At 38.3% G+C, this 27,517-nt stretch overlaps 2 protein-coding genes across 6 annotated transcripts; one reads left to right on the plus strand and one right to left on the minus strand.

Annotated features, from left to right (window-relative positions):
• The first annotated feature begins 67 nt into the window (after nucleotides 1-67).
• LOC126265282 (uncharacterized) lies at nucleotides 68-1,217 on the plus strand. The gene is made up of 2 exons (XM_049966240.1): nucleotides 68-214; nucleotides 385-1,217. The coding sequence occupies exons 1-2, from the start codon at nucleotides 198-200 to the stop codon at nucleotides 1,211-1,213; spliced, it is 846 nt and encodes a 281-aa protein (XP_049822197.1). The 5' UTR covers nucleotides 68-197; the 3' UTR covers nucleotides 1,214-1,217.
• Nucleotides 1,218-1,344: 127 nt separating this feature from the next.
• LOC109603045 (pleckstrin homology domain-containing family G member 5) lies at nucleotides 1,345-26,663 on the minus strand. 5 transcript variants are annotated; one of them, XM_049966219.1, is made up of 22 exons: nucleotides 26,484-26,663; nucleotides 24,643-24,788; nucleotides 22,355-22,407; nucleotides 17,976-18,054; nucleotides 17,783-17,894; nucleotides 16,875-17,061; nucleotides 9,635-9,853; nucleotides 7,039-7,142; nucleotides 6,521-6,660; nucleotides 6,384-6,454; nucleotides 6,199-6,315; nucleotides 5,951-6,101; nucleotides 5,792-5,886; nucleotides 5,393-5,730; nucleotides 5,098-5,218; nucleotides 4,923-5,033; nucleotides 4,705-4,860; nucleotides 4,103-4,330; nucleotides 3,837-4,042; nucleotides 3,262-3,776; nucleotides 2,240-2,340; nucleotides 1,345-2,163 (listed from the first exon to the last, which is right to left on the minus strand). In XM_049966219.1, exons 2-22 carry the CDS (start codon nucleotides 24,767-24,769, stop codon nucleotides 2,071-2,073), a joined length of 3,324 nt encoding a protein of 1,107 aa, XP_049822176.1. In that variant the 5' UTR covers nucleotides 24,770-24,788; nucleotides 26,484-26,663; the 3' UTR covers nucleotides 1,345-2,070. The 5 variants fall into 5 exon arrangements, with proteins under 5 accessions (XP_049822176.1, XP_049822177.1, XP_049822174.1 ...); XM_049966220.1 differs by lacking the exons at nucleotides 24,643-24,788; nucleotides 26,484-26,663 and adding an exon at nucleotides 23,185-23,240; XM_049966217.1 differs by lacking the exons at nucleotides 22,355-22,407; nucleotides 24,643-24,788; nucleotides 26,484-26,663 and adding exons at nucleotides 19,260-20,144; nucleotides 21,576-21,867.
• Between the last annotated feature and the right edge of the window lie 854 nt (nucleotides 26,664-27,517).

Consider the following 27,517-nt stretch of genomic DNA (forward strand, 5'->3'; position numbering starts at 1 on the left):
TTTGGATGTCACCACGAGTAAAGGAAACTGGCTTGAAGCTCTATATGTGGGATGTAATTATATTCAGGATGTATATGAAGGCCGTGGCATTTTAACAAAGCAATTGGTATTGTTATCTGACTTGAAGACCGAAATAGATGATGAGACTTACCTGAAATCTGTAATCGAACTAATCAAAGAGAATAAAATATATTTTTATGCTTTGGGTCCAAAGGTTAGTAAATTTCCTATGGTCATCAAGTCAGTAGGTGATGTTCAAAAATGCATGTCATCTTTACAATTTTTGGAAGAAACTTCAAACATTCAATATTTAAAGAAGATCATCAAAGAAACAAACAATTCTGTTGTTTGTGGTTTGTCAGTTGGATTGCATCTCTTTTATAGTTACAGAAATCCACATGAGAAACAACCATGGAACGAACCTCTAACAATCTGTTCAAGTTTAAAGATACCTTCAAGCATGGTAAGAATGTTACATACCGATAAGAAGATTAGTTTTTCACGTAGAGCAAGATATGTAATTAGGAAATATGTAAGTGCTGATGATTCCAGTGTTTCATATGATCGAAAAGATTTGATAAGGTGTGTGAAGAGGTGTGACAGGTTGATCCCAATCAAAAGCGAGAGCATGTTTTATGTTGATTCTTTCAAAGAGTTTGTCCTTTATGGTTTTATAGATGACAACTTAATGGAGCATTATTTGATAAATGATAATAGTAACGGTTCATATGTAGTTAAACCCAAAACCAGACTGATGAAATACTTAATTTTGGAAGCAAAGCGTTTGAAGAAGTACGGACTTGCGAGACGCGTTTATGTCAAAAACAACGTTCCAAAGTACTACGCTTTAATACCATGCACCGATGAAAACGTGCCGTATTTTATCATGACCAGATTGCCATACTTTCAAGACATAAGACAGGAGTTTAAAGAAAAAGATCCCAAAGATGTCATAAAAGTAGAAATAACGGACGAAGTAAAGAATTTTTTGAAACAAATGGAAATTGAGAATAATTTTACGTTGTCACCTTGTATGATGATGTCAGAAGTTTTATTGAAATTCGCCAACGTTTATTTGAGTAAGGAGAAAAAGGACGTGGATTATTCGACGGTGGATTTACCAAATTCTGTGGAATGTGATGTTACAATTCAAAAACTTCTTAATTCGTTACCGTCGTTTCATAGGAAAAAGGAAAAGGAAACTGATCAATAATTATTAACCATATCGTTTGCTGCTGTTGTTATCGATTTCAAATTTTGTTTTGTTTATTTTAGCAAATAAGTTAAAATTAAAGTATTTCCGTTAATGGTTGTGTGTTTTATTTGGCAGAAGGAAAGAAAAAATCAATGCAAAGAATGTATTATTTATTCTCAATAAATATAACGTAGTTTAATATACATTTGTGTATAATCATAAATAAATATTCATTCTCGAACAACAACAAAAAATAAATTATACCAAAAATATAAAATTGTACTGTTTGTAAGGTTGTTTGTTTGTTTGTTTGTTTGGGGCTTTGAAATATACAAATGGAACGTGGCGTAACGTTCGTTTTGATTAGGTGTGCGTCACGACGTGACTCGTCTCGTCACTCGGCCGACGGCTAAAAAAACAAGTGCACAAATGCCGTCGACGGATTGGCCGCGTGTCGTTCGTCGTTCGCCGCCGCCTCCGCCGCCTCTAAAGCTTCTAGACCAACTAACCTAATGTTTTTTTTATTATTAATTATTTTATTTTATCTAATTTTTCTGTAAAAAAATTAGGCCTCACAATTTTTATGTTTGTTTCTTTTTTCTTCTTATTCTTATTCTTATTATTCATATTATTATTTTGATTAGGTACAATGCGCGTTTGATCGCCGGAATGTTTTCGGGGGAATGTTTTGGTCCACCCCATTGTAAACTATTAATAAGAGGAGATCTTTGTCGCGCAGCAATATTTTTTATAAATTTTGTTAGGGAAATTCACAAGAGTTCCTGGATCGAGTCCAACAAAGCCCGGAGCTCGATCAGGGCGGAAACTAGATAGTAAATCACTAAACAAGACACAAGGGGATTGATTATTGTATGCTAAGTCTGGTCCTCGTTCGGCTGTCGCTGCTCCTGACTGCTGCAGTTCCACGACAACCTTTTGTGGATGCTCGCGTCTCTGCTATCATTTTTCTGCAACACACACACACACACACCCACACATATTACTCGCTATCTATCTATCTATCTATTGACTTTGCTTCCAAACCTTGATATCGTCGACGATTCCGGCGGTATGATATCGAAAGGTCCTCTTCATCGCTTGCCTATGATGACCTCTACTAAATGACTCGAAAGGTTCGTCGGTTGCTGAAAAATGTTACGAACACACGATCATATTTGCAATTTATCTTCAAAGCCGAATAATTATTCGTTAAATCGTTAAACTGAAGCAGTTTCGGTGGTAAAACCTTAATTTATCCAGTCAGTCATTCTGGAATAATTCAAGGATTTATCGACCCGTGTGTGCTAATTGCTCTATGAACTAAAAAAAGAACTATGTGCTCTTTTTGAATTGATTTCGAAATATTGTACGTTTCATTTGCTTATGTCAGTGAGTATAGTTGACATAAAGTTGTATGCATGCACGAGGGGACGGGACGAGAGGTCGGAAAAGGGCATGCTTTCGCTTATTTGTAACTGTACTAGGCAAACGAACACACGACACACCGTTCTGAATGAGCTTTCTCGTTTGTCTAGATTGGTTAGGGTAAAGGGATTGGAAAGAGGTGGATCGGTGGTGGATTAAAATACGTAGGTGGTAGGTACCTCGTTTATCAGGGTCCTTTACAAACTCCCATCACTAAAAATACGCAAGCAAACAGTTTATTATGTACAAAATCATTCGATTCGAATAATTGCAAGTTTGCATCAACTACAAAGAACGCGGTTCGAATGAAAGAGAAGCATACTAAAAACGGCACTAAAAACTCTTTTGGACACACAAGAAATTAGTCAACTCACACACAACTTTAGAACACAGAGAGAGAGAGAGTGAGTTTACGACGGCTCTGAATGGTCTTCTTCTGGTAGGACAGTGAGGAACATAAAAATTTCACATCAGACACAGACGACAATGTAAAATGTTTTAGTGAATTTTTGATTGGGTTGTGACAAAATTCGGTTTTATCGATTTCATATGAATTCGATTAAAAAAATCTATATAGTTTACACAACCCAAACAAAAATACGTAGAATGGTGATGGAGTATAAAAAAAAATGAATAATCACCTGCGATAACAGGTACGTCGAAGTCGAGACTGGCCGGTGCCAATTGACTCGCACTCGATGCAGAATTGACCTGTCTCGTTTTAATTAGAGGAGGATTTTTGTTTTGCGAAATGGCCAGACTGCGTCTCAGGTTGCCCCTGGTCGGGGACGGTGGCGGATACGATATTCCTCTGTGTGTGGGACTCAGCAGATGTCCGCCTCCGTTCTTGCCCGGCACCGAGAGCGTGTTCTGTGGACTTAGCGACAGGTTCGGTGATCCCAACGTGAGATTTGGGAGACTTTGACCCAAACTGCCGTACGGTTGGACAGACAGAGTGTTTGGGGTTTTGGGAAACAGGCGGTTCTTGAACGAGGACGCTTTCTGTTGGGTTACGGGACTTTTGTCGGGGGGCAGGGGTTGTACGCCTTCGTCCGAAGAAATGGATGCGGTGCGGTTGTCGTTTTCGACCGACACTCCTCGGGAGGCGTCTCGGGTCGAGCCAATCGAAGACTGGTCGTTCATCTCGACGGAACCGCTGTAAAACAGTACATACATTGATGAGATGAGAAGAGAAAGGCAGCTGTGTCATAGTTACCTGTGACTGTGTGCAAGACTGGAGACTCTGCTCGCACGGGACGAAGAGGGCAAAGGCGATTTGGGAATGATGTACTGACTGTGATAGTACTCCGCGTCGTCGGAAACGTTGTCGTCGAAACTCTGATAGAGCAACGAACCGGCGTGCTTTATCTGTTTCGCCTGCGCGTACAATTTCCTTGCTTCTTCAATTCCATCCTTCCAAGACTGGAAAGGAGGAGCGAATGTCAGGAAAAAGGGGAAAAAAGTAATTTAATTTTGACTGACCTTGATTATTTTGGGATCGTTGCTTTGCAAGATGAAAACAGCCACAGCCATGTCGAATTCGTTTTTGTAAACGACACACAAACTCGGCGTTTCGCGTTCCAGTCTGTGAACTTCCAGTCTGTCGACCAAGTAAGGTTGTCGAATAACTTTCACCGTAGCGCCGCCCTTTTTCGTCGAGGGTTTGCAGATCAGCAGCATGTCGGTTAAGAGGAAGCAGTGCACCTCCATCTGAAAATAATGCAATCATTGTCAATCAGTCATCTCTTAAAAAGCTGTCAAAGCCGTTCGTGTGCTCGCGAAAAGTCAGAAGCGATCGCGTGCAAGTGTAGCATTTCGTGTCGACACAATCCAATACAAGTCGTACACTCTGAGCGAGTTTATTTGCAATTTTCCGGCCGGAGCGGATCAACATTTTATTACGATCCTAATTTTCGTTCGGTTAATGGTTGCCTGCGTAAAACAGACACGGGAATGTCGTTATTATGTTTTGTGAATTTAATAATCTCCGGTCTCCGGCCCTGATTGATAACATTAAGATTAAATGTCGAGGGTATATTGGGTTTTTTCGACACACTCTGTTCCTCTTTTATCCTTCCGTTTACCTTTGACGTCAAGTTGTCTTTCAGTTTCAAATCTCCTTCTCTTAGCAGGTGTCTCTTCCTCTCTGGAGGACAATTAATCATCGGTCGACGCAAATCCAATTGCATCAAAGTCTTGTTCTGTTTCAGTAGTTTGTCGATATCTTCGTCCTTGGATTCCTGTACGAAATGCAAGAAAGTAGTTAGTTGTGTGGGGGCAAAGGTTAAAAATAAAAAAGTACCACAATGTCGTAGCTCTCTATTCTGGCGATGATTCCTTTCAGCCTCTCACTGTCTTGTCGAACTCTGATGTTCGAATTGACTCGATAAACAAAGTCGTCGACCATCTTGATCTGGAAAGGAAAGAATGGCATCAATATGCATCGAACGGTGTAATATTGGAGGAGTGTTTGGTACCATGGCGGACAAAGCTTCCCGTTCCACGTCCTCGTCGGTGTTTTTCAGTACGGCCTTCAGCAGTAAACCGTACTTGGTCAGTCTTTGCATAGGTTGCACTAATATGTCCATTAGTCGTAATCTGAAAACGCAAAGCAAACCGTTCATCTATCGATTTAAGCTGAACCGGAACATTTCGAGTAGAAGTCCCGGGACTAAATTTGATTCCCCGTTATTTTATTTTTTGTTTGCCCGAGGGAAGATCGTAAAATGGGAAAGTTAAAGTTAATTAAATCAAAAGGGGGAACGAACGTACCTATTGCAGTCTTTCTGGCTCTCGCACCATCCGAGGTACGTGACGAAAAAGTCGTTGTTCAGATTCTCCCTGCAGTAGTGCTGACATCTGGCCTGCTCGATGCAGTAGTGCTGATAGGGTTGGAAGATGTCCTTGATCTGCGAGAAACCCTCGGCCATGGTTTCGATGCAGGGCGGCCTCTTGTACTGCCTCATCGTGCGGACCAGCGGGAACAGGGTGTTGCGCCAGAACATGACGTTCGCGTTCAGAATGTCCGTGATGTTCGAAAACAGTTTGGCCGTGTCGATTTCCTTGAGCAGGTTCTTCGACTGCAGATCGATGAGGCAGGCCAGAAACAACTGAAATCCGAACTAGCATTAACATCCTGCCCCGCGCACCGTGTTCAATCCGTTTGCTTACATCGGTTACGACCTTCAGCATTTTGATGTAGGCCACTTCCGTTGTGATCAGTTCCCACAGGACCGTTTGTTGCTGCCTCTGTTTTTCGTTCAGGTCTAAAAATGTGCACATTGTTGCTGTAGTCGAAGGAAGAGAGGGGAAAAAGAATGGATGCTTTACCGGAATATTCGACGATGTCCTTCCAATCGTCCTCCAGTTTGTAGAGAGCGTCGATCGATTCGCACTGTCCCTGTTTGTAGTTTTGATTTGAAGGAATTCCCAGTTTCGTGTACTTGTCCAACTGGTCCACGAGAGCTTCCATGCGGGAATCCTGATTTAAAAATAAGTTTGCCATTAGACTGAACGAAGACGACGCTGTGGGTAATTTGCTTTGTGAACGGTTTTATAATAGGAAATAAATTGTTTACCTTGGGGTTTCCGAAAAAGGCGGTGAACCTGGTTTTGATTTGTTTCTTGCTGATGTCCGCGTCGTGGGACGAATACGCCGTCGAATCTTCAGTGCTGCTCGTCCGAAATCGATAACTCTGTTTGACGTGTTCGATAATGAGCGTTAACGTTGAATATCGGAATTAAATCGATCGATCCTACTTACCCCCGATTGCTTTCTCGAGTGGTTGCCGTAAAACGAACCCCCCGACCCTTTTTTATTGGTCGACTCTCTCTCTGTAACAACAAGAGCGGCGCAACGAAAATGTTGAATCAGTTGATGGAGTCGTGGATCGGACTTACGTATGATTCTGATGTGTTTGCCGAGTAAGTTGGCGCTATCTTCGTTGAACGATATTATTGTTTCTTTGTTGTTCTCCTTGTCGATTAAGCGGGCTTCGCTGTTTGCGAAATCGATGTTGTGAACACCTGAAATTTGATCCCTGGAAAGAACAAGTGCTTCAAGTCAGTCGGTGCTCCAAATTAATTAAGCAGCGTTGCGAGTGATGTTAAGAAATTTTAATGAGATGAGGCCGGCCACATACAATTGACTTGTCGAGGATTAAAATGCGTCAATGGTAAAAAGGATTCTGGAAGAGATCAAGTCACATAAAGAGGAGGAGATTAATTTGTCTTTTCAGATCATTTTTATTTATCATTTCTACAGCAAATCCAGCAAGGAGTAGAAGTTTTCCCGATAATAATCTTAAACATTAAAGCAGTGACAAAGTAGGAGAGTGTCGTTGCAAAAGTAGTTTGGACAGGATTTATATTAGCGATGCAATTAAGTTGAGGCCACAATTAAGGGGAAGTAGACTTACTGCAAGGTGAATCCTCGTTGTGCGGGAAAAGGCGATTCGTTATGCCAATCTTCATTCGATTCTCCAGTTTCGAATGTCACGTAGAAACATTCGCTACTCGATCTCTGTAACAATATTGAATTTAATGAATTGGTGGATGCGCCAGTTTTAAGTTGATCGTTTAATAAATTGGTGGATGCGCCAGTTTTTTCTCAGCGGAAGCAGTCAAATCTCAATGAATAGAAAATTATTAAATTTTTTAACGAACTTTTCGTATTTTATATTGAAATATGTAAATAGAAATATATCAACAATAAGCATAAGATTTTTGTAAACAAAAAATATCAATCGTCAGTAAAAGTATTAATATGTTATTTAATACATTTGTGGATATACCATTTTTAGTTTGGTTGTTTGATAAATTAGTGAGTTCGCCAGTTATGGTTATTTGTTTAACAGAATGGTGAATGCGCTACGATATTTTTATTTATTTACTTATCGAAGATCTATTGCGGATTATAGAATTGCATTACTACTCCACTGCTTGTAGTGTTTGCCACACATAAACCGATTCATATTGGAATTTATAAGCTGTATCTTGTACAAATAATTTATTTGGGGTTTTATTATTACTGTTTTTCTTCAACAATAAGAATTTTAATAAAAAATTGATATATAATAATAAATTTATTAATTATATTATACTTTTTTATTTTAGCAAATAAGAGATTAATTATATTTATTATATTTAACTTAATTTTAATTACTGCTTAACACTCTTGAAAGATATTATATAAAAGTAAAGTAGGCTATTTTCAAAAACAAATGTTTTAAAATGAATTATTTCAAAATTGTTTTGTAAAAAATAAGTATAAAGCATAACAATAGAACAAAAAAGGATATTATCTTGTTTCGTTGTAGTTGTTTTGAATGAGTGAAGTGAAGTGAAGCATAAATTATATTTGTGGAGGGGAGGTGGTAATACAATTTTGTATCCGATAGTGTAGTTAGTTACTCTTAAAGTTGCGTAGAACCGTCGTCGGAGCGGAGCGAAGTGTTAAAAAAATGTTTAGTTCAGTTTAGTTTGTTTATGAAAGAAATTGGCGAAAGAAAAATGAATGCAGGTAAAACCGAGACGGAGCAATTTGAAAGGATTTTTTTTCGACGACGCAAAAAACGAGGAGTAAAAAGGTCTGACAATTTTTTAGCAAAAATTCGCTTCGCATTTAAAATTCTCAAAAGATTCAAACGAAACTACCATTAATTAGTCCAAATATTGTTTTTAATTATTCGATTCGTACCAGTGAAAATTTTATACAAACTACATTTCTGTTTTTACGACGACGAACAAAACATGTCCACTGTTTTATTTTAGTGTTTCCAGTTATTTTAATGAATTGAATTTATTGTATGAACGTGTTGAAATTTCACAAATATTTTATTGTTTGCTGTTCAGTTTTATGGTAAATCAGTTCTTTATGTCGATATAATTTGGACAGGGAAATATTTGAAATTCATGCAAGTGAGATTTTATGTTTTAAAATTGGCAAAAAATAGGACAGACCACACGAGCATTATTATTTCCGGGAATTAGAAAAACCGGTCGTGTATCGAGTGGTTCTATTGGTCGACGGTGGTCAAATGCGGTGCGTGTGTATTGCGGGTAAACGAATTTCGAATAGTTATGACGGTTAAAAGGCGTCCGCGATTTTCACTCCGACTTTAGACAGTTTAATATCGTTGTACTTTATTATATTGACTTTGAAAATAGTGCGGTACGCGTGTGTGTGTGTGTGTGTGTGTGTGCGTTCGATTTGTGAGGTTTTGAAGCTGCTTTTGAACGAGTTTTTGGTAAGTTTTATTTAATTTTTTGGTTAGATTAGAATTCATTCGAAATACGTTGACATTATCAGTATAATAATAAACGTATATTATGAAAGACAATTTTAGATTAATTACAGTTTTACTGAAAGAACAAAATGGAAAATTAAAAAAGTAATTCGAAACGTGTTTAAGTTATTAGAGGGTGAGGAACAAGGTCAAGAAGTTTTCAAGAGTTTCATCTTTAAGTTAAGCGGTGAATTTGAGAATAGTTTAACTTTGATAAATTTGTTTGTTAACTTAATACGTGTTTGTTTAAAGGCAAATAATTTACTTTTACTTTATGCAAATTAATGGGGCGATGTTGAACGTTTTAATTATCAAAATTGATAACGAAATAAGGGTTAAAGTGTGATTCAGTGATTTGATGGGCGGTGCAAAAAGCCGATCGAGAGATTTAATGAATGAGTGAACTTTGAACAAAAGTAATTAGTCGAATCTTTGAGAGTTTATTTCGATTCAATCAAAATTCGTTTGTGGGAGTTGTTGGTTGAAGGTGTGTGTGTGCGGTGTACGGCAGTTAATTGATGTCGGGGCAATCGGGAGTGTCCCCGAATTTGGAGTTTCGGTCGGGGAAGTGATTAGAGAGAGCGTACGTCTGACAAATGTTGGACATCAATCCACCTCCAAATTGCTCATATTAATCGAACCTCAATCGGAGTGTCCGTTCTCGTGGAAAGTGAGTTTTATGTCGCGGTTGCGGCTCTTTGTTTTATTGATCAGACACAAAAGTTACCTGCGACCGAATCAGCATGTGTCTCCGGTTGACGGGCTGCGTTTGGGGTTCGTTGGTCGGCGTGGACGGTCTGTGGTCGTGGGGCGACGTCGGCGGCACGACGGACCTCGTGCAGTCCGGCTCGGAGCGCGAGTCCTTCAGCGTCGCCCCCTCCGACGTCGGAACCACGCTCTGTCGCATCTCCAGCGTGTCCAAGTGGTTCAGCGATCGGGAGCGAACCTGCAACAAGCGAAAAAGGGAATTCATTTCGACCTCTTCTTGAGCAGATGTGCTGAATGAAACATGGAAACGTATACGTGATTTAGGAGGGGTCGTTTGATATGTACGAATTCAACGCAGAAACCGGAGTCGGATCTTTCACTTTTTATGTATGACGTAAGATGGAATTGATGCATAAACAATTAGGCAAACCACGACGCTTCTCCGTTTACGTTTGTTCCTCGCATCGATTTCCGATTCCCGATTCCCGATTTGAATCAGTTCTTTACGTGTTTGTGCGCAGAAATAAGAGTTCTTATTATTGTTATAATCTGATAATGCGGCGGTAAAACTATTATCAGCAGCCACAATTCATATTGGTCGAGGAGAGGAGGGATAATAAAAAAATATGTGGGGGCGGTGCGTTATTTATTGAGACGGTAAGTGCCTTTTGCGGTCGCACACACACACACACACACACGTTTTATGTGTGTTTTACTCTCCTCCCGAAACGGTCGTAAATATCTAAACTTCTCTATGCGGTTATTAAAAATATTTTCATGAAATTTTATTCACCTGAATAAAGGAGCATTTTGTGGGTCAACGTTGCTATTAAAACATTTCAGTTTGAATGTTGAAAGAGTGACTGGTTAAAGTCACACACGTCAACGCGAATGTACACGTAAAATTTAACATGTGACAGAAAACACAATTGGAATATGCACATTTATGAAATTAAAACCATACCGTACCCGTTTAAATTTAATCCCACTCCAATCGAGCAGAGACATTTATCATGGAGGAATGAATCCTTTGAAAGTCGTGATTAAGAAACCTTTCTCATTTGATTAACGTTCGTTGACGTCGTTCGAATGTTTTCTTTTTATTGTGCCATCATCATTACTTCGATAATTATTCAAGTCAAGTTTGAAACTCTTCTTAAATTCATTTCACTCCTAAATCCAAGTTAAGTGAAATCTGAAACCGACCTAACTGTTTCGGTTTCGCATAATTACGAAAATATAATTGCTTTTATTTCGACTTTTCCATTTGTTTTGTTAATTGCCGTCTCTGCCGTCTCTGCCTCTCTTCTGCCCCATTCTTGATTAGTTCGGAAAGCACTTCTTGACCTTCGACTGGATCAACTTTGGCTTCAAGTATGAGTAGTTTATTGGAAAATTCAATTAACGTTGCTCCGGATTATGCAAATGCGTCCTTTGAGCCTTTTCATTCAACTCATTTGATCCCTTTTTTGGGCCGAAAAAGAGAACCAGGATAATCCAGACAACTAATTGGAAATCAATCACAAACCCGCTTTCGATTGTTGCTGATGATTTCCTCATCTAACGATTAGAAATGATCAGCGAAAATACTCCCCCGAGGGTCGATACGTTGAAAAGGAGGCGCCAAACGCGACAGACGTTTCGGTTTCGGTTACGGTTACGGTTACAGCGAAGGAGGATCGATATTCGGGCACTGCGAAACTTGGACTCTGTTTATTTACACCATCACGCTTCGACACGCGATTATTCACTGACTGAATCAATTAATCAGGATCCATTGATCTTTAAATCGGTCGTTGGCAATTTTTTTCATTTCGATGATTGTTGATACCGGTTAATTAGATGTTGGATCGTAAAGGTGAAGAGTTTAAGGAAAGGAACGTCCACTTTGTGTGTTATTAAACGGCAGTAAATCTCGGCTCCGTTTAAATTGTCCAACCTGTTTTCGGATCGATTAATGGACTTTTCCGGGTGGAAAGGGGGGAGGAAAATCGCATTACGACTTGTTTGGAAGTAAACAATGTGGGGGGCGAAGATTTATATGTGTGTGCGGTGCGGGGAAGAGAACCCTTTCCTCTGACCGCCGAGCCCCGATTATTGAAAATCGAAATTGTTTCTCTTGAAACTTTCAAATAAAATGAATGAATGCAAAGAGAGTCAAAGATAAAGAAGTTATCGGGGAAAGGAAATGTGGTTCGTATGTATCGGTTTTCTATTAAATTAACATTTCTCCTTTTTCTTATCGTTCACAATAAGATTGGAAACGCCGAAGATGTTGAAAAATGTTTACTTTTATCTTATTCACTGACATTTCCAACCAGAATCATACGGAAGTTGTAACGTTATTTTCAATTTAAAACAAACTCAACTTTACACATTTTATGTTTTATATTCTAATCTCTCTCGATTTTCATATTCCCCATATTTTCTGTGTTTTTCGAACAGAGCATAATTAAACATAATTTGATACCTGTTGATAAATTAATTGGAGATATTTTGACAGCTACATAGCTGTTTAATTACGACTTTACTTCGACACTTCTTTTAGTGTTGTTTGAAAAGAAATCATTAAACACTTAAAGGGAGACCATTTAAAAGACGATGCATTGTATTTTGTAAAAAGATTTAGGTAAGCGGCAATTAAGTGATTAATCGGTGTAGGAAAACAATGCAACTTTTAAATTTATCGTCTGTAATACTCGTTCAGATAATTAATGAACCGCTGACAAAAATTAATTATAGCTGATGAATAATAAATTTAATAATTGTTTTCGTTCTTCTGCGTTATACAAGTAAAGCTGTTGTTTGTGAAAAATTCATTCAATAATTTTTCATTCGTGCTGCAAATAAACCTTAATGAAAGGGTCTTATCTAATTTTTGACCCTTTCTTTAAATGCATCAATTAATTCGGAATTTGAATTGAATTTTAAATCACGTTTAATAAAAAGTGTTTTTCTATTTCTCCAAAGATTACTTAGTTAATGAAAAAAGTGTAAATATTGCAATAAAAAGGACAAATGGGGTGGGGGGTTGTGGAAAGGGGACGCATTGGGGCGTTTCGTGCAAAATGTCAACGCGAAAGTTCACGGTTAAAAATAGAAATAGAGTTGTTGTTGCTGTCTGTCTGTGTGTCTGTTGTTGCACTTTACCTGTATTTTGCCGACCGGCGGAGAAACGACCAAAAAGATTCTCATGGTGGCCTTGAGGAAGTCGTCCTGCTTGACCTCCTTACACTTAGTGTGGCTACTCCTAATCCTAGTGAAACTAATGCTCGGCCTAAGTCTAACGTCGCCGCCGCCGCCTCTGCCGCCCTCTTTCTTAGACGACGACGACTCACTCTTTCGAACACCTTTATCTAAGTTAACGCTACGCTCGTCCGCTCCGACGGACGTCTCTACACTCGTCAGGGAATTCTTTCTGGAAAGGCTCTGCTTGGGCGCCGCTTGCGCCTGTGGGGCGGCCGCCTTTTCCGCCCTGGCGTCGGAAGCATGTCTCTGGACGCGACGGCGGATCGAGCCGACGAACCGGCGCCACTCTTGGTGGGGCGGCTGCTCCTGCGCCTCCGCCCTCTCGATTTTGGGGCCGTCGAGCCCGTTGAAGAGCCTCACTATGTTGAACACGGTACCGAGGTACCTCTCTACCTTTGTCCGGTTACGACTCGACTTACGTACTCTAAACGCATTGGTGCTTTTCGACTCGATGATTCGAATTCAAACTGGAAAGTTGTTTGTTTGTTGTCGGCTGTTGTCGATTGTTGTCGATTGTTGTCGGTTGTGACTGATTCATTGTGTTTCAACTTTTTGGTTGGGATTGGCGGATGCGCCGGATTCAATAGTTTTATGAGAGACTCCTCCACATTGTAAATTGTAAACTTTAGAATTCGTTAGAGCAATTTAGTTTTTGATAATTAATTAAGGTTGTTTAACGCGCGTGAAAGATGATTAACAGTTCAATGTAACAATTTGATCGAGTCGTGCGATGAAACGGGTTAATTAAACGGGTGCGATCCGCTTTGTTAATGTGTACTCAATGAATGCGGTTTAATTATCAAAGGTCTCCTCTCTTTTTCCTCTCTCTCTCTCTCTCTCTCTCTCTCTCTCTCTCTCTTTCCTCTGTCTTTTGAACAACTTTCAATTTTCAATTTTGTCACATTTGACGTTCATAACAAAATCATCGGAAGTGAAATGGAATGGTTGAAAAAACGAAAATCAAATAATGCAAAGTGCGCCATTTATGATTGTTACAAAACGATCATCAGAAATTTAATTAAAATTGTTGCGAAACCATTAATATTTGGCTGAACAGACAGAGGAATTGGTAAATTGGTAAATTCGTAAATTCGTAGTAAGCAGAAAACATTTCACGAATTTGTCGACGTACAAAACGATAAATCAGTTAAATTAATTCCTCTGTCTTTGATACGACGTTTCTAGGTCCAACTTTACGTATGGACTGCAAAAAACGTAGTCTACTCCAAAAGCATTGGTGCTCCTCAAATCTTCAGCCATTTGCCAAACGTGCGTCAAGTTGTGACAATATTAACATAAATGGAATTCATGCCACACCGAGTATACACATATTCGAGATCGTTGCGTTAATCTACTGAAAAAATTGATTCTGTTTCTCTGTTTGGTGTTTTTAATTTGAGCCTCACTCTGATAAATATGAAAGCGTAGGTAAAGGTAGACAGACAGGTGTGGCGACACCTTTTCAATTTAATTTCCAGAGGAATTAATTTGAAAACTCCTTCGAGTCTCTTTCTCTCTCTCTCTCTCTCTCGAGCAAAATTAAAAATTAATCTCGCTCCAACTTAATTGATCAAATCTCGGTCGCAAAGCGGTTTCACTTGCGACAGAGGATTGTATGTGTCGTCATTCGTAGTACGAGTAAAAAGTGGACAACGAAAGGGAATTTTGGCACGTTTATTAAACTCCGGAGCATCGTTCGACAACGGTTATATTGTTTGGAAGTTTCGCTTTTAAATTATTCATATAATGTGTCCCTTCCACCGAAAGCTTATTATCCTCCGGAGTCCTGTTCATTACGGTCCGATATTATTACGTATCACTTCACCCCCCTTTTATTCTGTCCGTTTCGAAACAGATTTTTCTATATTAAAAACTAAATTGGAGACCTCGAGAGGAATCGATCAACTGAAAATTACTTTTCTGTTACATTATTAAGAGATTCCTCCTGCACTGATAATGGATCAACGTAAATAAATCATCTCAGCCCAAATTTGAAAAGAGGGAAATCGATCTTTAGTTTTATTGAACAAACTCTTTAGCAACCTCTAAAATCTGAATCAATAAATTATGTATAGAGAATAAATGAATTATTATAATTATTTTGTTAAAAATTGAAAGATTTATTTGTTTGTATTGATCAATGTTGAATATTTGAAAGTAAAGAGGAGTCCTCTCTAAGTGGAAAACAGCATTTGTGCGGCAGAATAAATAAAATGTGTGTGCAGATTTGACAACAAAATGTGCAACAGAGGCAGGAAAATTGTAATATTGGCAGTAATCGATAATTCTTTAGGAGAAAATGTCATGGAAAATGACGAACCGTCCGTCGTGCAACAAAATACCAAACGACTCGTTTCTGGACATTTTTTCGCCATTCGGGATTAATGAACCGTGTGTTGCATTCATACCGATCTAAATTAAATCGATACTTTTCACACTCCGCACTATTAATCATACTCGAACACAAAAAACTTTTCACTTTTCTTTCCTCTCTCTCTCTCTCTCTCTCTCTCTCTCTCTCTTTTCGGTTCGTTAATGATTTTTATTCGTTCGTTTTAAGAGATGGGGAGAATTGTTATTATTATTAAGTGACGGTAATTGAAGAGCAAATGTGCAGTGGTGTCGACAACATTGTAATTAAGGTCTTTGTGCATCTCGTGCGAATTTCATTAGGTGCATCTAAGCGTCGCGACGCCGACGACAAATTGATCGCGGTCAATTTCAATGGTTTATTAATTACGACGTTCGTTCGCGATTCCACAATTTAATTCTATCTAAACTGTGTGTGTGTGTGTGTTGTACAGCTATTTTCAAACCGATCGATTCTTTTGCATTCGTCGTTCAACTCGACTCGAAATGTTGTTACGAGTTGGTTGTTCAATTAATTGAACACGGAAGAGATTTTGGCGGATGCGCCGGTGTTTTACTCATCATCAATCCAATCACCCAACCAAATCGTCATCAAAACACAACAACAAAACAAGACCAATAACAACGGTAACAACAACAACAACAACAACAACAAAAATAACAAAGACATTGAAAATCGCTTACATAAAACACTCTCGCAACAAACACAAATGGAAATGAAAATGCGAAATCCGACACACTCAACAAACGAACGTATTCCGAAATGAAAACGGTGTAAAAAAGGGAATTTCGATGTTCGCGTGTGCGTCCGACGGCGATTCAAGTCTCGGAACGGGGACGGTGCGATTCGAACGGCGGTCGGTGCGAGACTGGAGCGGGAGACGAGGCGCCGCGACGCCGCCACACCATCCACCCTCTCTACATCCTCTACATCACCTCTTTCTTTCTTTCTTTCTTTCTTTCTTTCTTTCCATTGCTTTTCTTTTCTTCATTTTTTCTACATTCAATTGTTATACAAGTTTAATATAATAATCAGTTGTGGTGATTGATAATTGAAACGACTTTTATCGCGTTGGAAATGTAAACGTGTCAATGAACAATCCGTTTGGCATTAGTTCGGATTTTTCCTCTCTGGGGAAATTGGACACAAATGAAATAGTGAGTGAACATTCGGACGGACGCAAATCAAGAATCGATCGAGTGATTTCGGTCGATTCCGTCGCGTGTGTCGCTCTCACTCTCTCTGATCTGCGAATGATTCCGTTACACAACACTCTAAAAAATGAACTCATCTCTGATTTATGCACGTGAATAATTTCCGAAGCAAATGTGGGTAATACCTTTTCAGCGTGGCAGCAGCAGCAGCAGCAGCAGCAGGAAATTAAGGGAAGGAGCAGTAAATGACGGGAATCCGATTAATTGACAAAATACCTCGGCAAATAATAAAACCTTTTGTTCGTCCTTTTTAGTGAAACGCACGAGGCATTCAATTGTTCGATTCGTCTATAACATTTGAATTGACCTCTCTCGCTAGTTGGAACAAGTTTCGGGTGTTTGTTGGCAAACTTGCCGTCGGAAACGGAACGCGAACTCACCGAATTTACGAGATTCGGATTAGTTATTAATTAAAGTGCACTTACCGTGGATCCGGATTGTTGGTCCACATGTTGTGTCCTTCGGTTCTCGATGTTCAAGGACGCCCTGGTCTTTTGTCGGGTCGCATGTTGTCTCTTCAGTTTCGCACATCCGCCGGACGCCGACCGAAAACTTCCCGAAGACCTTCCTCTGCAGCCGTCTTCGGACGTGATGCTTTGATTCCTCCTCTGGCTGAAAGAAAACAAGTTCCGTGATTAATGAACGGCGCGAAGGGGAGGAGAGGAGAAAAGCAGCGGGAGCAACAACACCGTGAAAATAATCGCGGTTCGGGTTCCCACGAGTTTTACCGTCATATCCATATTCATCAAAAGTGGAAACCGATCCGGATTTCGCCAAAGTAATGTTTCGTGTCGTTCGACGCGTCGAAACTGATCGTTCCCGCTCCGCAGACGAATTACCATTATACGCTTTATGTTTTAATTAACGTACGTACGTACGCTCTTCTCTTAACTGCGGTTAATTTGAGAAACAAATAATAAATTGACGAAATTCAGTTGTACAATTTTTTAACATGTTTGAACGACAGTAGATCAAAGAGTTTTCAATTACGAACGAATTGCACACTCGGTGCACCATTTGATTTATTTCGTTAAAATATTGATGGCACAGGTCATCAACGAGACGACGTAATTATCGTCAACTGGACGCGATCAATTTCAAATCGTTTCGAATATGTTTTCTAAAGGGCCAATCGAAGCGAGAGGAAATATCTGAATTGTGCGTTTTGAAAAAGAGCGACTCTCGTTGAACGAACAGGGAACGAGCGGGAAACAAAGAGAGGATCCAATAAAAGGCGTCCCGGCCGATAATTAAAATCTGCACGGGGTGAGAAAGGGAATATGGCGCGATATTGGTTGATTGCGCCTTTCGTTCATTTGCCTTTACTACTCACAACAGTCGCTGAGTCGTCTGAGTGGGATCCTGACTGGAAAGCGTCTCCTTTTCTTGGATGTTCAAGTGACACAACGTCGGCAGCGATGTCGCACCCGACTGTTCCGATAAGTCTGCAACAAATGATAAATGACAGACAAACGTTGTTGTTGTTGTTGCGTTAATGAAAAGCTGTTGCTGTTGCTGTTGCTTACTGAGCACATCTGACCGGTAATCCCCCGAAGAAGCGGACAACATCCGTTGGTAAGAAGGTCTTTGCAATTCGGGCGAACCCTACAAAAGATATACTGTACACTATCATTTTATTAAAATCTACTTAAATTAATCATTCAAAACATTTTGAATAATTTTAATATATTAATAGTTTCAGTTGATTGAAAAATCATAAATAAAATAAATAATAAAATTTATTATAGGTAACTTTTATATATTATAATTTAACAGAGTAAATTTTATTATTTCTATTTTATGAAAATGAATGATATTTATTGGGCATGCAACAAAACTACAACTACTCGAATATATTATTAGTATACTTTTATACAAGTTATAAAAAATGAAAAATTAATGACAAAAAACGAGTCAAAAGGTCATTATTAAATAAATTTATTTTATGAGATAATTGTAAAAAAATACCACATCTAAACCATAAAATGTTTAAAATGAATTAACATTTAAAACACAATTAAAATAGTGTAATAATGATTTGTGAAAAATAAAATTAATATATTATTTTGATCAATACAATTTTCAAAGCTAAATTTCATAAAATTTGTACAAAAGTGTTTAATTAACAAATATTGTAGAAATAGATAAAAAATATTAGTTTAATATTCTATATTTATCAAACTGTACGTAAAAAATTAATAAATTTTATATTTGTACAAAGTATTAATTTTTAATATTTAATATTGTCAATAGTTTTATAACTAATTATTATTTTTTCTATTTAATAGAGCTAATTTATATAAGATATATAATATTTTTAATGTTTCTATGAAACTAAACAACAAACAACAAAACAATTTGAGTATTTTTTCTAATTATCATCTTTAATTAAAGTTGTACATTAATTTTAAAAATATTGCACAATTAAAGAAGAACAAGATGCTCAAATTATTGTTCTTCAATAAAATATTATATTTCATTAATTTGATTGATTTATATTAAAATAAAATATTTAATACAATATAAATAATTAATTAGATTTTATCTAACCTAGTTTAAAGATCTACAATTTATGTGGACTTAAATTGAAAATAACAAATTTACAAATAAAATTAAGGAGAGGATTAAGGAACGGGTTTGAAATAATGAAACAAGTCAAACACAGAATTGAGAGTTTGGCAAAAAAAATGAACAAATGACATAATCTAATTTATTTTTAGTGTATATTTTAGCAGTGGAATGAATCGATCTTGAAATTTTTGGCAGCGGCACAATCGACTCGAAATCAACATTATTTATATAAAACTTACTTTGACATACATGCTTTGTGTGCGTCCGATGAATTTGTTGTTTTCCTCGAACCTCTCAAACTTTTGCGTCGTCATCGTCCGATCGTCATCTTCGGTTCGGTCTTCGTTCTCGTAGCTGATGTCGTTCAGCGGATTGTAGTTGATGAAACTGAGGTCGTTGTAGCTGATGCTCACGTCCATCTCCACCAAAGATTGCAGCGACTGTTTCCACTTTTGATCGCCCGATTCGGACGTCTTTCTGCTCGACTCCTTTTTCTTGGTCACGTCTCGAACGCTCAACGACCGTTTCAGGAAGTTGGTCGACTCTTCGCCCAAATTCAACACTTTTTTAATGAAGGAGTTGCTCCTCTGCGGCTTCCTGGTGGTAAGTTCCAAAGCAGACACGGACTTTTTCAGTTTGTGTTCGGACGGCGGTAACGACTCGAATCTGTCGTACGTCTCCGAATGGCTGTTGTCCACGTCCTTCGCTGCTTTCTTCCCCAGGAACGTGGTCAACGAGAACTTTTTCTTCCTGTTGGCCTCTTTGATTTTCTTGCCGAGAACGTTCGAGGAACTCTTGAAGGGCTGTTTGTCGCCCTCATCGGCGACGCATTCACTGACTGTCCTGCGATGTATCCTCGGATTGAACACTTCGCACACCGCGTCATCGCCGAACAGACTCGTCTCTCTGTGCGTTTTTCGTTTGTCGACTTCGATCTGGTCCATCACAGAGTTGCGTCTCTTCACTTCCGAACTGCTCTCGACGGCGTCGTTCACGATTTGCCACAACATGCTTCTAATGAAGTCGGATGGCGACTCCGTTTCGCAGCCCTTCGCATTTTCGTGTGAAATTTTCATGTTTGCTTCTTCACTCGCATCCTCATATTCCTCAGGGACCATCTTGTTCTGTTACAAATCGATAGTTTCAACGGTTGGTTCGCGGAAGGGGATGGTGTAATATTTAAAGACCGGCTCGTTGTACTATAATACCACATTGGAATTTTGTTTTTTATTATGTTTATGCTTAGTGTGTGTCGAGATACGAGAGATAAAACAAAAGTTTCGAAGTAAAGTTCAACAATGTAAATCAGTTTTTGACGTTAGAACAAACACAAACGTGTGTGTGTGTGTGTGTACAAATTGTATAACACTTTCTCCGACGTTTAATCGAAATTGTTTTAGTTTCGTTTCCAAATGCAACATTATCATCATCATCATTATCATTGAGAGGTTGAATTGATCGCCCACGCGTTAAACGGATTGAATTGAATTGAATTGGCTGATGCGAATTGCAAAATTAGTATCGACCAAAACGCGATTTAACACGATAACACGATTTGTCGCGGTTTAAATTAGACGCGCTCCAAAAATAAGGACTCTCTCTCTCTCTCCTTCTCTCATTACCTCGTTCACCTCTTCTCTGATTAATTGCCTCGAAAACCAAACAATCTTATCAATAGATAATCGCGAAGGTCACCGTCGTCGCATTTTTATCTGAACCGCTTTTGAAACTGACGAATTGTACCGGAGAAAGTCACAATAAAAAAGTGAAATGTCGCTTCGGATTCCTTCTGTTACATATCCCATGTCATAATTTCATTTAAATGCGACAAATATTTTCATTTGCCTCTTTCTTATCATGTTATCATCTGAAAATGACTTTTCCAATTTACGAGATACAGATTAATTGATCTTTTTGTTAAACAAAATAAGTAATCAAATTAATTAAATTAACAATGAATAGAGAAAAGATTCAAAAAGTCGGAAAACAGCAGAAAGATTCGATTGTCTCGACGACGGATTAATTAAGTGTAGTGTTAATTTGAAACAATGAAAATATGTTGATCAATTAAAGCAACTAGAAAGTTAAATAGTTGTTTATGAAGAATGCCTTCCTGTTCCAACACTATTTAATGTAACCAACAACAATATGGTCAAGGACGTTAAAAAAATCCACGACTAATTGTTTTGATTTAAACAAGTCCATTTATCGCAGATAAGCGAAATATTTTATGTAATTACAGATAAATCGATAAACTGATAATTGAGTGACTCTTGCCGATTCTGAGAAGTGAATTTGTTCCCGTTAAATGTCAAAATGCGTCGATACGACGATTCGACGAGAAAAAAGTTAATCAATTTCGCTCAGTTGTTAATAAATAAAAGAGAATCCGATAAGATCGAGAAAACGCACTGTACAAACGAGAAGTGATAAAACGGACGTCAGTCCTGCAGGAATTCGAGTCAACAGGTGTCGGATCCGATCCCGGTCCCGAACTCCTCTTCCCTCCCAATGGTCGTACAACAAACCGGCTTAAAATGATGATGCTTACACACCGCCGCTCTTCTTCTCCTCTTCCTACACTGAACATCGAATACTGGACGACGCCAACGACGACAACGACGACACCAAACACTTCACATCCATTTTGGGCACTGCACCAGAACTACAAAGTCGCAAGAAAAACAGAAGGAAAGGAAGGAAAGGAAGGAAGGAAGGAAAAGCACGGTCGGCGTGCGTCAGTCAGTCGGTTGAACGAGCGACGCGTCGCGACGAAACGAGTGTTCGCAACTGGTGATACTTATTTCCGAGCCGACCCGGCTTAATAATAAATTATTATTACAAGTGTTTTCTGTGTGTGGAAAGGGAACAATCGCACTGCGCTGCGTCTTCCGTTTTTAACCGTTCTCTTCGCCCATTTTTTTGCGCACTTTTTCTCTTTGTTTACACTAAACATTCTGCCCACTACATACACTAACCTCTCTCTTCTCTTCTCTTCTCTTCTCTCCTCTCCTTCTCTTTCTCGTCTCTCCTCTTGTCTATTTCGATCTATGAATTAAATATTTTAATTAAACGTTCGACGGACGTCGAAGTAAGAATGAAGTTTAAAAAACCTGAATTTGTGTGGAAGTTTGCGGGAGACGAGATGAGGAGAAAGGAGAGAAAAGAAACACATATTGTTTTCTTTTTGACACTCTAATAAAATTGATTGTGAACGTGAGAGACTTTTTTACAACATAAGTCGCTCAGCCCGAATCAATTTCGGATTAGCAGCTTCGAAGCTGTCGTCGCCGCATTAATTTCACTTCACGCTTTTTTCTTTTCAATTACTTACTACAATCAACGAATCCTCAATCGAATCATCCTCCTCCACGTTTGCTTTCTTTCCTGAAAACACACGAATCATCCTTTAAATATTTATAAACCAACCTCCGTATATTCAGCACTAAACTGAATATTATTATTATTATTATTATTATTATTACGACATTAAACGGGGAAACTCTAAAATTGCATATAATAATTTGATGCGGTCGTTAAAATAACGTTAATAATTAATGACACATTTTTATTGTTACGGTCGGGATAAAGCAAATAAAATAGTAACCATCCACTGCATAGATGAAATGGAATAGAATTTTGATCACGTACAGAAACAAATGAGTAATTCAGCTTTCGAGTGCAGATAAAACGCAATCTTCGAACGGGATCACGTCTTAACCGAACGATCAAAACAATTCCCCAAATTCCCTTTTTTCAATCCTCTCTAAACGGATCATTTAAACTGCAAACTTTGATTGTCATCCCAATTACATTCGAAATCTTTCCAATGTTCGATAAATGTAATTAAATGTGAATAAAACTTGAAATTTGTCAATGACTTTCAATATTTAAAGAAAATAATTTAATAATTTGTTCCTTTCTTATCGTCAAAGAACGGTTTAGTCTTAAAAAGAACGTGGCAAAGAGCCGAGACGCAAAAAAGACACAGACACAGACATAGAAAGAATTGATGCACACGACATGTAAACGTTCGACGCGGATCGATAGTTGGCAGACCTGCAACCGTTTTAATTGCCCCCAACTATTTTAAAGGGAACGCAAACCACCCGACCAACTATCAACCACCGAACTGATTCGCTATTATTATAATTCTGACTATACCGGCGACTCCACCATTTTTCAACACTGCACCTCGAACGTGCGACACGAATTGGCGGAACGGCCGTTGCGAATGTTCCGACGACGCAGCAGAAATTAAAGCGACGTCGAAGAGTATTCATCGAGCCAAGGCTGCGCTAGATCGATACGATACGATACATTTTCGCACACAAGGTCGACAAAGGCGAACACTTCGTTTCGACGGTGATGCGCCAAAAATCGGCCGATGCCAATGACGCTTAGTTAATTTATTTCTTTTTTTATTGTGTCGAAAATGGTTATCAGTTAATCGGCCAAATTCGACACGGTTTGCCACGAGAACGAGAACATTAAATCGTGCACCAAAAATAGTTTTCGTGTTAATGATAATAAGAATAATTGTTGAAAACACGCACGATCCACAATTTGGGCACGCGACGATTAAAAACTGTTTCGGGAGTCGAATCATGTGACGACGACGGACGGAGACGGACGGAGACAATGCTCCAAAATTAGATCGGGAAACAATTATCGTTACTGATGATGATGATGATGATGATGAGAGAGTGAATGGGTCAGCAGGTCAAACAATGGGTCCATTTGTGCGTTTCAAGTGATCCGCAATTCCTCCAGATAGATCTCCGTTGTTAATTCAATTAAGGGACACCGCACAGACATTGTTCTCCCTAATTGATCGGGTTGTTTGTAAGAATTCGTCGATTCCGTCAAGTGTTAACAGACACGGGATGACCCCGATAACTTTCCGTGACTGGACGGCGTTTCGACCTGCGACGTTACTCCTGCTCTTTCCCAACTATCTTGCCACCGAATCGCACCGGATATTTTTAGACCATCGATCCAATTATTAAGCCCCGTTATTGTTTACCCTCTTTACATGTCCCATCGAAAAAATAAAATAAAAAAAAAACACATAAACCATCGTCATTCGCTGAGAATGAGTAACAGAAGCGGAAACAGAGATTCGGTTTTCCATTTTCCCACTTCACTTGGGAGATAAACGGTTTACATCAATATCGGACCCGCACACGTATTATTAGGGTCGCTTCTCCGTCCTCCCTTTCCCACTCGTTTCTCCCGCATGGAGATGAAGGACTCTCTCATAATTGCCGCATTCAATTTCGCCAAGTGCCTCCTTCCCAAATATTTATACGCCGGTGCATCCCTAATTTCCGCATCTTTTATCTATCCCTCTTTTTCATTACCACAAATTCTTTTCTATTTAAACTCCATTCAAAACATTAAATGTTAACATTTAAATAGCAATTAACAAACACATAAATAGCAATTTATATATAGAATTTACTCATTTGTAAATTTGTAATAATGATGACCAACATACTCAAAATTAATACAAATATATGTTAATTTTAAACAACTGCGCAGAGCACAGAACCATCCATAACCGTTCGTGACAACTACAACGATCGCCATTACAGATTTCTGTAGTGAACAATCACTTACCGTTCGTATAAATGAGGGCGTCCAATCTTTGGATCGAAAGCGAATGAAGACCTCCATCCAAATCTTCCGAATGACTCAAAAATCTTCCCGCCCCGACCGACCACAGTTTTATGTCTCTGTCCCTCATTGTTGCGACGATCTTCAAACTAGAAACATATCCAACATAGAATGTCTATATTAATTTGCTGCATACAAATTTATAGTTATGTGTTCGAATTAAATTATATAAAAATATAAATGTCCCATTTCAAGAAAGACAACAAATAAATAAACGCAAATAAACAAAATAAATAAAGTTGGACTAATGGCATTTTAGAAAGGCAATAAACGAGTCAAATTGAATTGGACATCGCATCGCATCGCATCGCATCTCATCTCATCTCTCACGTAATAACTAGGTATGTGTTACAGGTTACCAACATTTCTGACTCTCTTTTAAACCTGTTTTGATTGATTCCTTCACTCATTTCGTCTTCGTTTCTATTATTATCGCAATCGCGTTTGTTTCTCTTTCTAAATCATAAAATAACATTTAAGAGCAGCAGAGTAAAATAACATTTCCAAAATGCGAAAGCATATTTTGGATAAAAAACAAAATATTTGTGTGAGGAAACGAGTTATGGAATCGGGTTATGTAAAATCGTGTTAAGATGCGGAAAAAGAGAAATGGAAGAGGCTGGTCGTTAGTCGTACGTTTAGCCCCGGGTTATTTGGTGGCCCGGTGTTCTGCACTTGACCTCCTTCTCTTCAGCTGATTAATTCCTTCTTCCTTCTTCTTCTTCTTCTTCTTCTTCTTCTTTTTCTTTTTCTTTCCGATCCACCCAAATTGTCAAATTTACATGTTTTCATTGTGACCATTACAGTAACCGTTACTTTCCGATTAACACCACCATTGCAACGACAGGCAATAATTAAATTAACAAATAACAACACTCGACTTGTCCATCCATCCATCCATCCATGAGCGTTACACAGATTTTGTGTAAAAAGTGTAAAATTCCAATTGAAATTATATAAACAAAGAGTGTTACGTGAAATGTAGAGCAATTTGAAGGCGCGATTGTGTAATCGTCGAAGAACGTTGTAAAGTTGTAAACCGGCAAAACGAGTGAAAAAAGGAAGGAAAATAGTAAATTTCGGTAATGATGAATTGCGTTATAATTAAGATGGTAACTAAGGAACGGTAAATGCGTGAATTGGGTCAAGAGACCGAGAATCAAATTCGCGACCGGTTTTGAAGACTCAAACATCGGACCTTTACACGAAAATGAAGAGGATGAATCAATGCACGTTTAGTTGAATAGTTGAACTGTTGAAAAGTGAAACCGCAATTACGCGATCGTTTTCCTGCTTCGAACGGACATTCATCATAATTCGCGTTGCAACAAACTATTGTTGTAACATTACCTGTCGGTCGGTCGGTCGGTCGGTCGGTCGGTTCCTTGTTACACAACCACGTTTATTTAGCGACAAAAGTCACGCATAATTCGAATGGATTTGTTTAGATTGAACAAGTTCGCTCCACTTTCCAACTAAAAATCACACATTTTTCTTCTTCTCTAAAAAGCATAAACGCGAATGCGTCGTCGTTTCCTTTGCATGTTTCCAAACCAAACACGTAATTTCTAATTAAATCGGTCAATTAACGAGCACGTTTTTCGTTTTCCTCCATTCACAATCGTCTGTTTCCTCTTTCAAATTTAATTCAAACGAAACTGTTTCCTTCTTTTCTCTTCTCTCTGCTCAATCGTTTCTTACGTTCAATGAATGTCAACAATTTTACAATTCAATTGACCATTATTATGAATAAACACAAATCATAAAATTTAAATAATATTTACCTTTAGTTTATAAATAAATAAATATATATTCCTTTAAAAATCCACAAAATCACGCGACAATTTTAATTAAAACAACACATCACATCACATTTCACAAAAAATCATCGATTCGTACGAAGGTGTGAAGGTGTGAAGGCGACACCATAAAAGAGAAGAAAAACAGAGAAAAGTCGACCGTTTACCGAACAGATACCGCACCAAACTGTCCGTCCGGTTCTTTTGATTTGAGAACCCGAAGAACACGCGAGTCGCGACTCTTTAGAAAGCGCACCGCGAAAAAATAACTGAGAAAGAGAGACGGATTGATTGAACCTGACCACGGTTTGTTTACTACAAAATGCAACCGGCTGTTTTGACTGTAGACATACAGAAATAATATTATTAATTCTGTAACCGATTTATTTAATTGTTGTTCAATTACGTCGAACATAATTTTATTATAAAAAATTCATACATAAATAAAAAAAATTCACGTCACGTGGTATACTAAATAATAAATAATGTGCACACTGGGATTAGATTTTAGTGTTGAATAGTGTTTAATTAAAACAAAATTTATTTAAGATAACACATTTAATTTAAATATCACCATTTCTTTTAAAGGAAACTGTATTTAAAATAAAGCAGTTCTTGATGTTATCACTCGCGTCGCCACATGTACAATTTAAAAATAATGTTTCACCGCGTCCCACCTAGATGGCGGCTCTGAACTTTTCTAAACTCTAAATGTAACATTGTAAGTAAATACATCGTAAAGTTCGAAATTTGACGTAAAATTATTAAATTAGCGCAAATGTCGTTTACTTTAGTGCGTCAATTACGGTTGACGAAGTAAATCGGTAGATCGTAAACGTCGCACATTCGAAGAGATTAAATAAAAGATCAAAGTGTGACATAACACGCACATTATTTATAATAATTGTCGAAAGTGCGAGCGAGAGATAAAATAGGAGGAGGAATAAATCCGGATTTAGAATGGGACGACATAAACAGCACATAATTGGGACTGTTTGCGTTGTCAAAGGCGACGTTTA

Source organism: Aethina tumida, chromosome 4 (genome assembly GCF_024364675.1).
Source record: "Aethina tumida isolate Nest 87 chromosome 4, icAetTumi1.1, whole genome shotgun sequence".
Classification (NCBI taxonomy): domain Eukaryota; kingdom Metazoa; phylum Arthropoda; class Insecta; order Coleoptera; family Nitidulidae; genus Aethina; species Aethina tumida.

Excerpts from the sequence above, each read along its gene's own strand:
- LOC109603045 (XM_049966216.1), bottom strand. The coding sequence starts at position 21,610 with ATGTTCAGTGTAGGAAGAGGAGAAGAAGAGCGGCGGTGT. Across the intron at positions 9,854-16,874 it reads ACCAACAATCCGGATCCACG|GTTCGCTCCCGATCGCTGAA; the intron begins GTAAGTGCACTT and ends CGCTTGTTGCAG. Across the intron at positions 7,143-9,634 it reads ACATGCTGATTCGGTCGCAG|AGATCGAGTAGCGAATGTTT; the intron begins GTAACTTTTGTG and ends ATATTGTTACAG.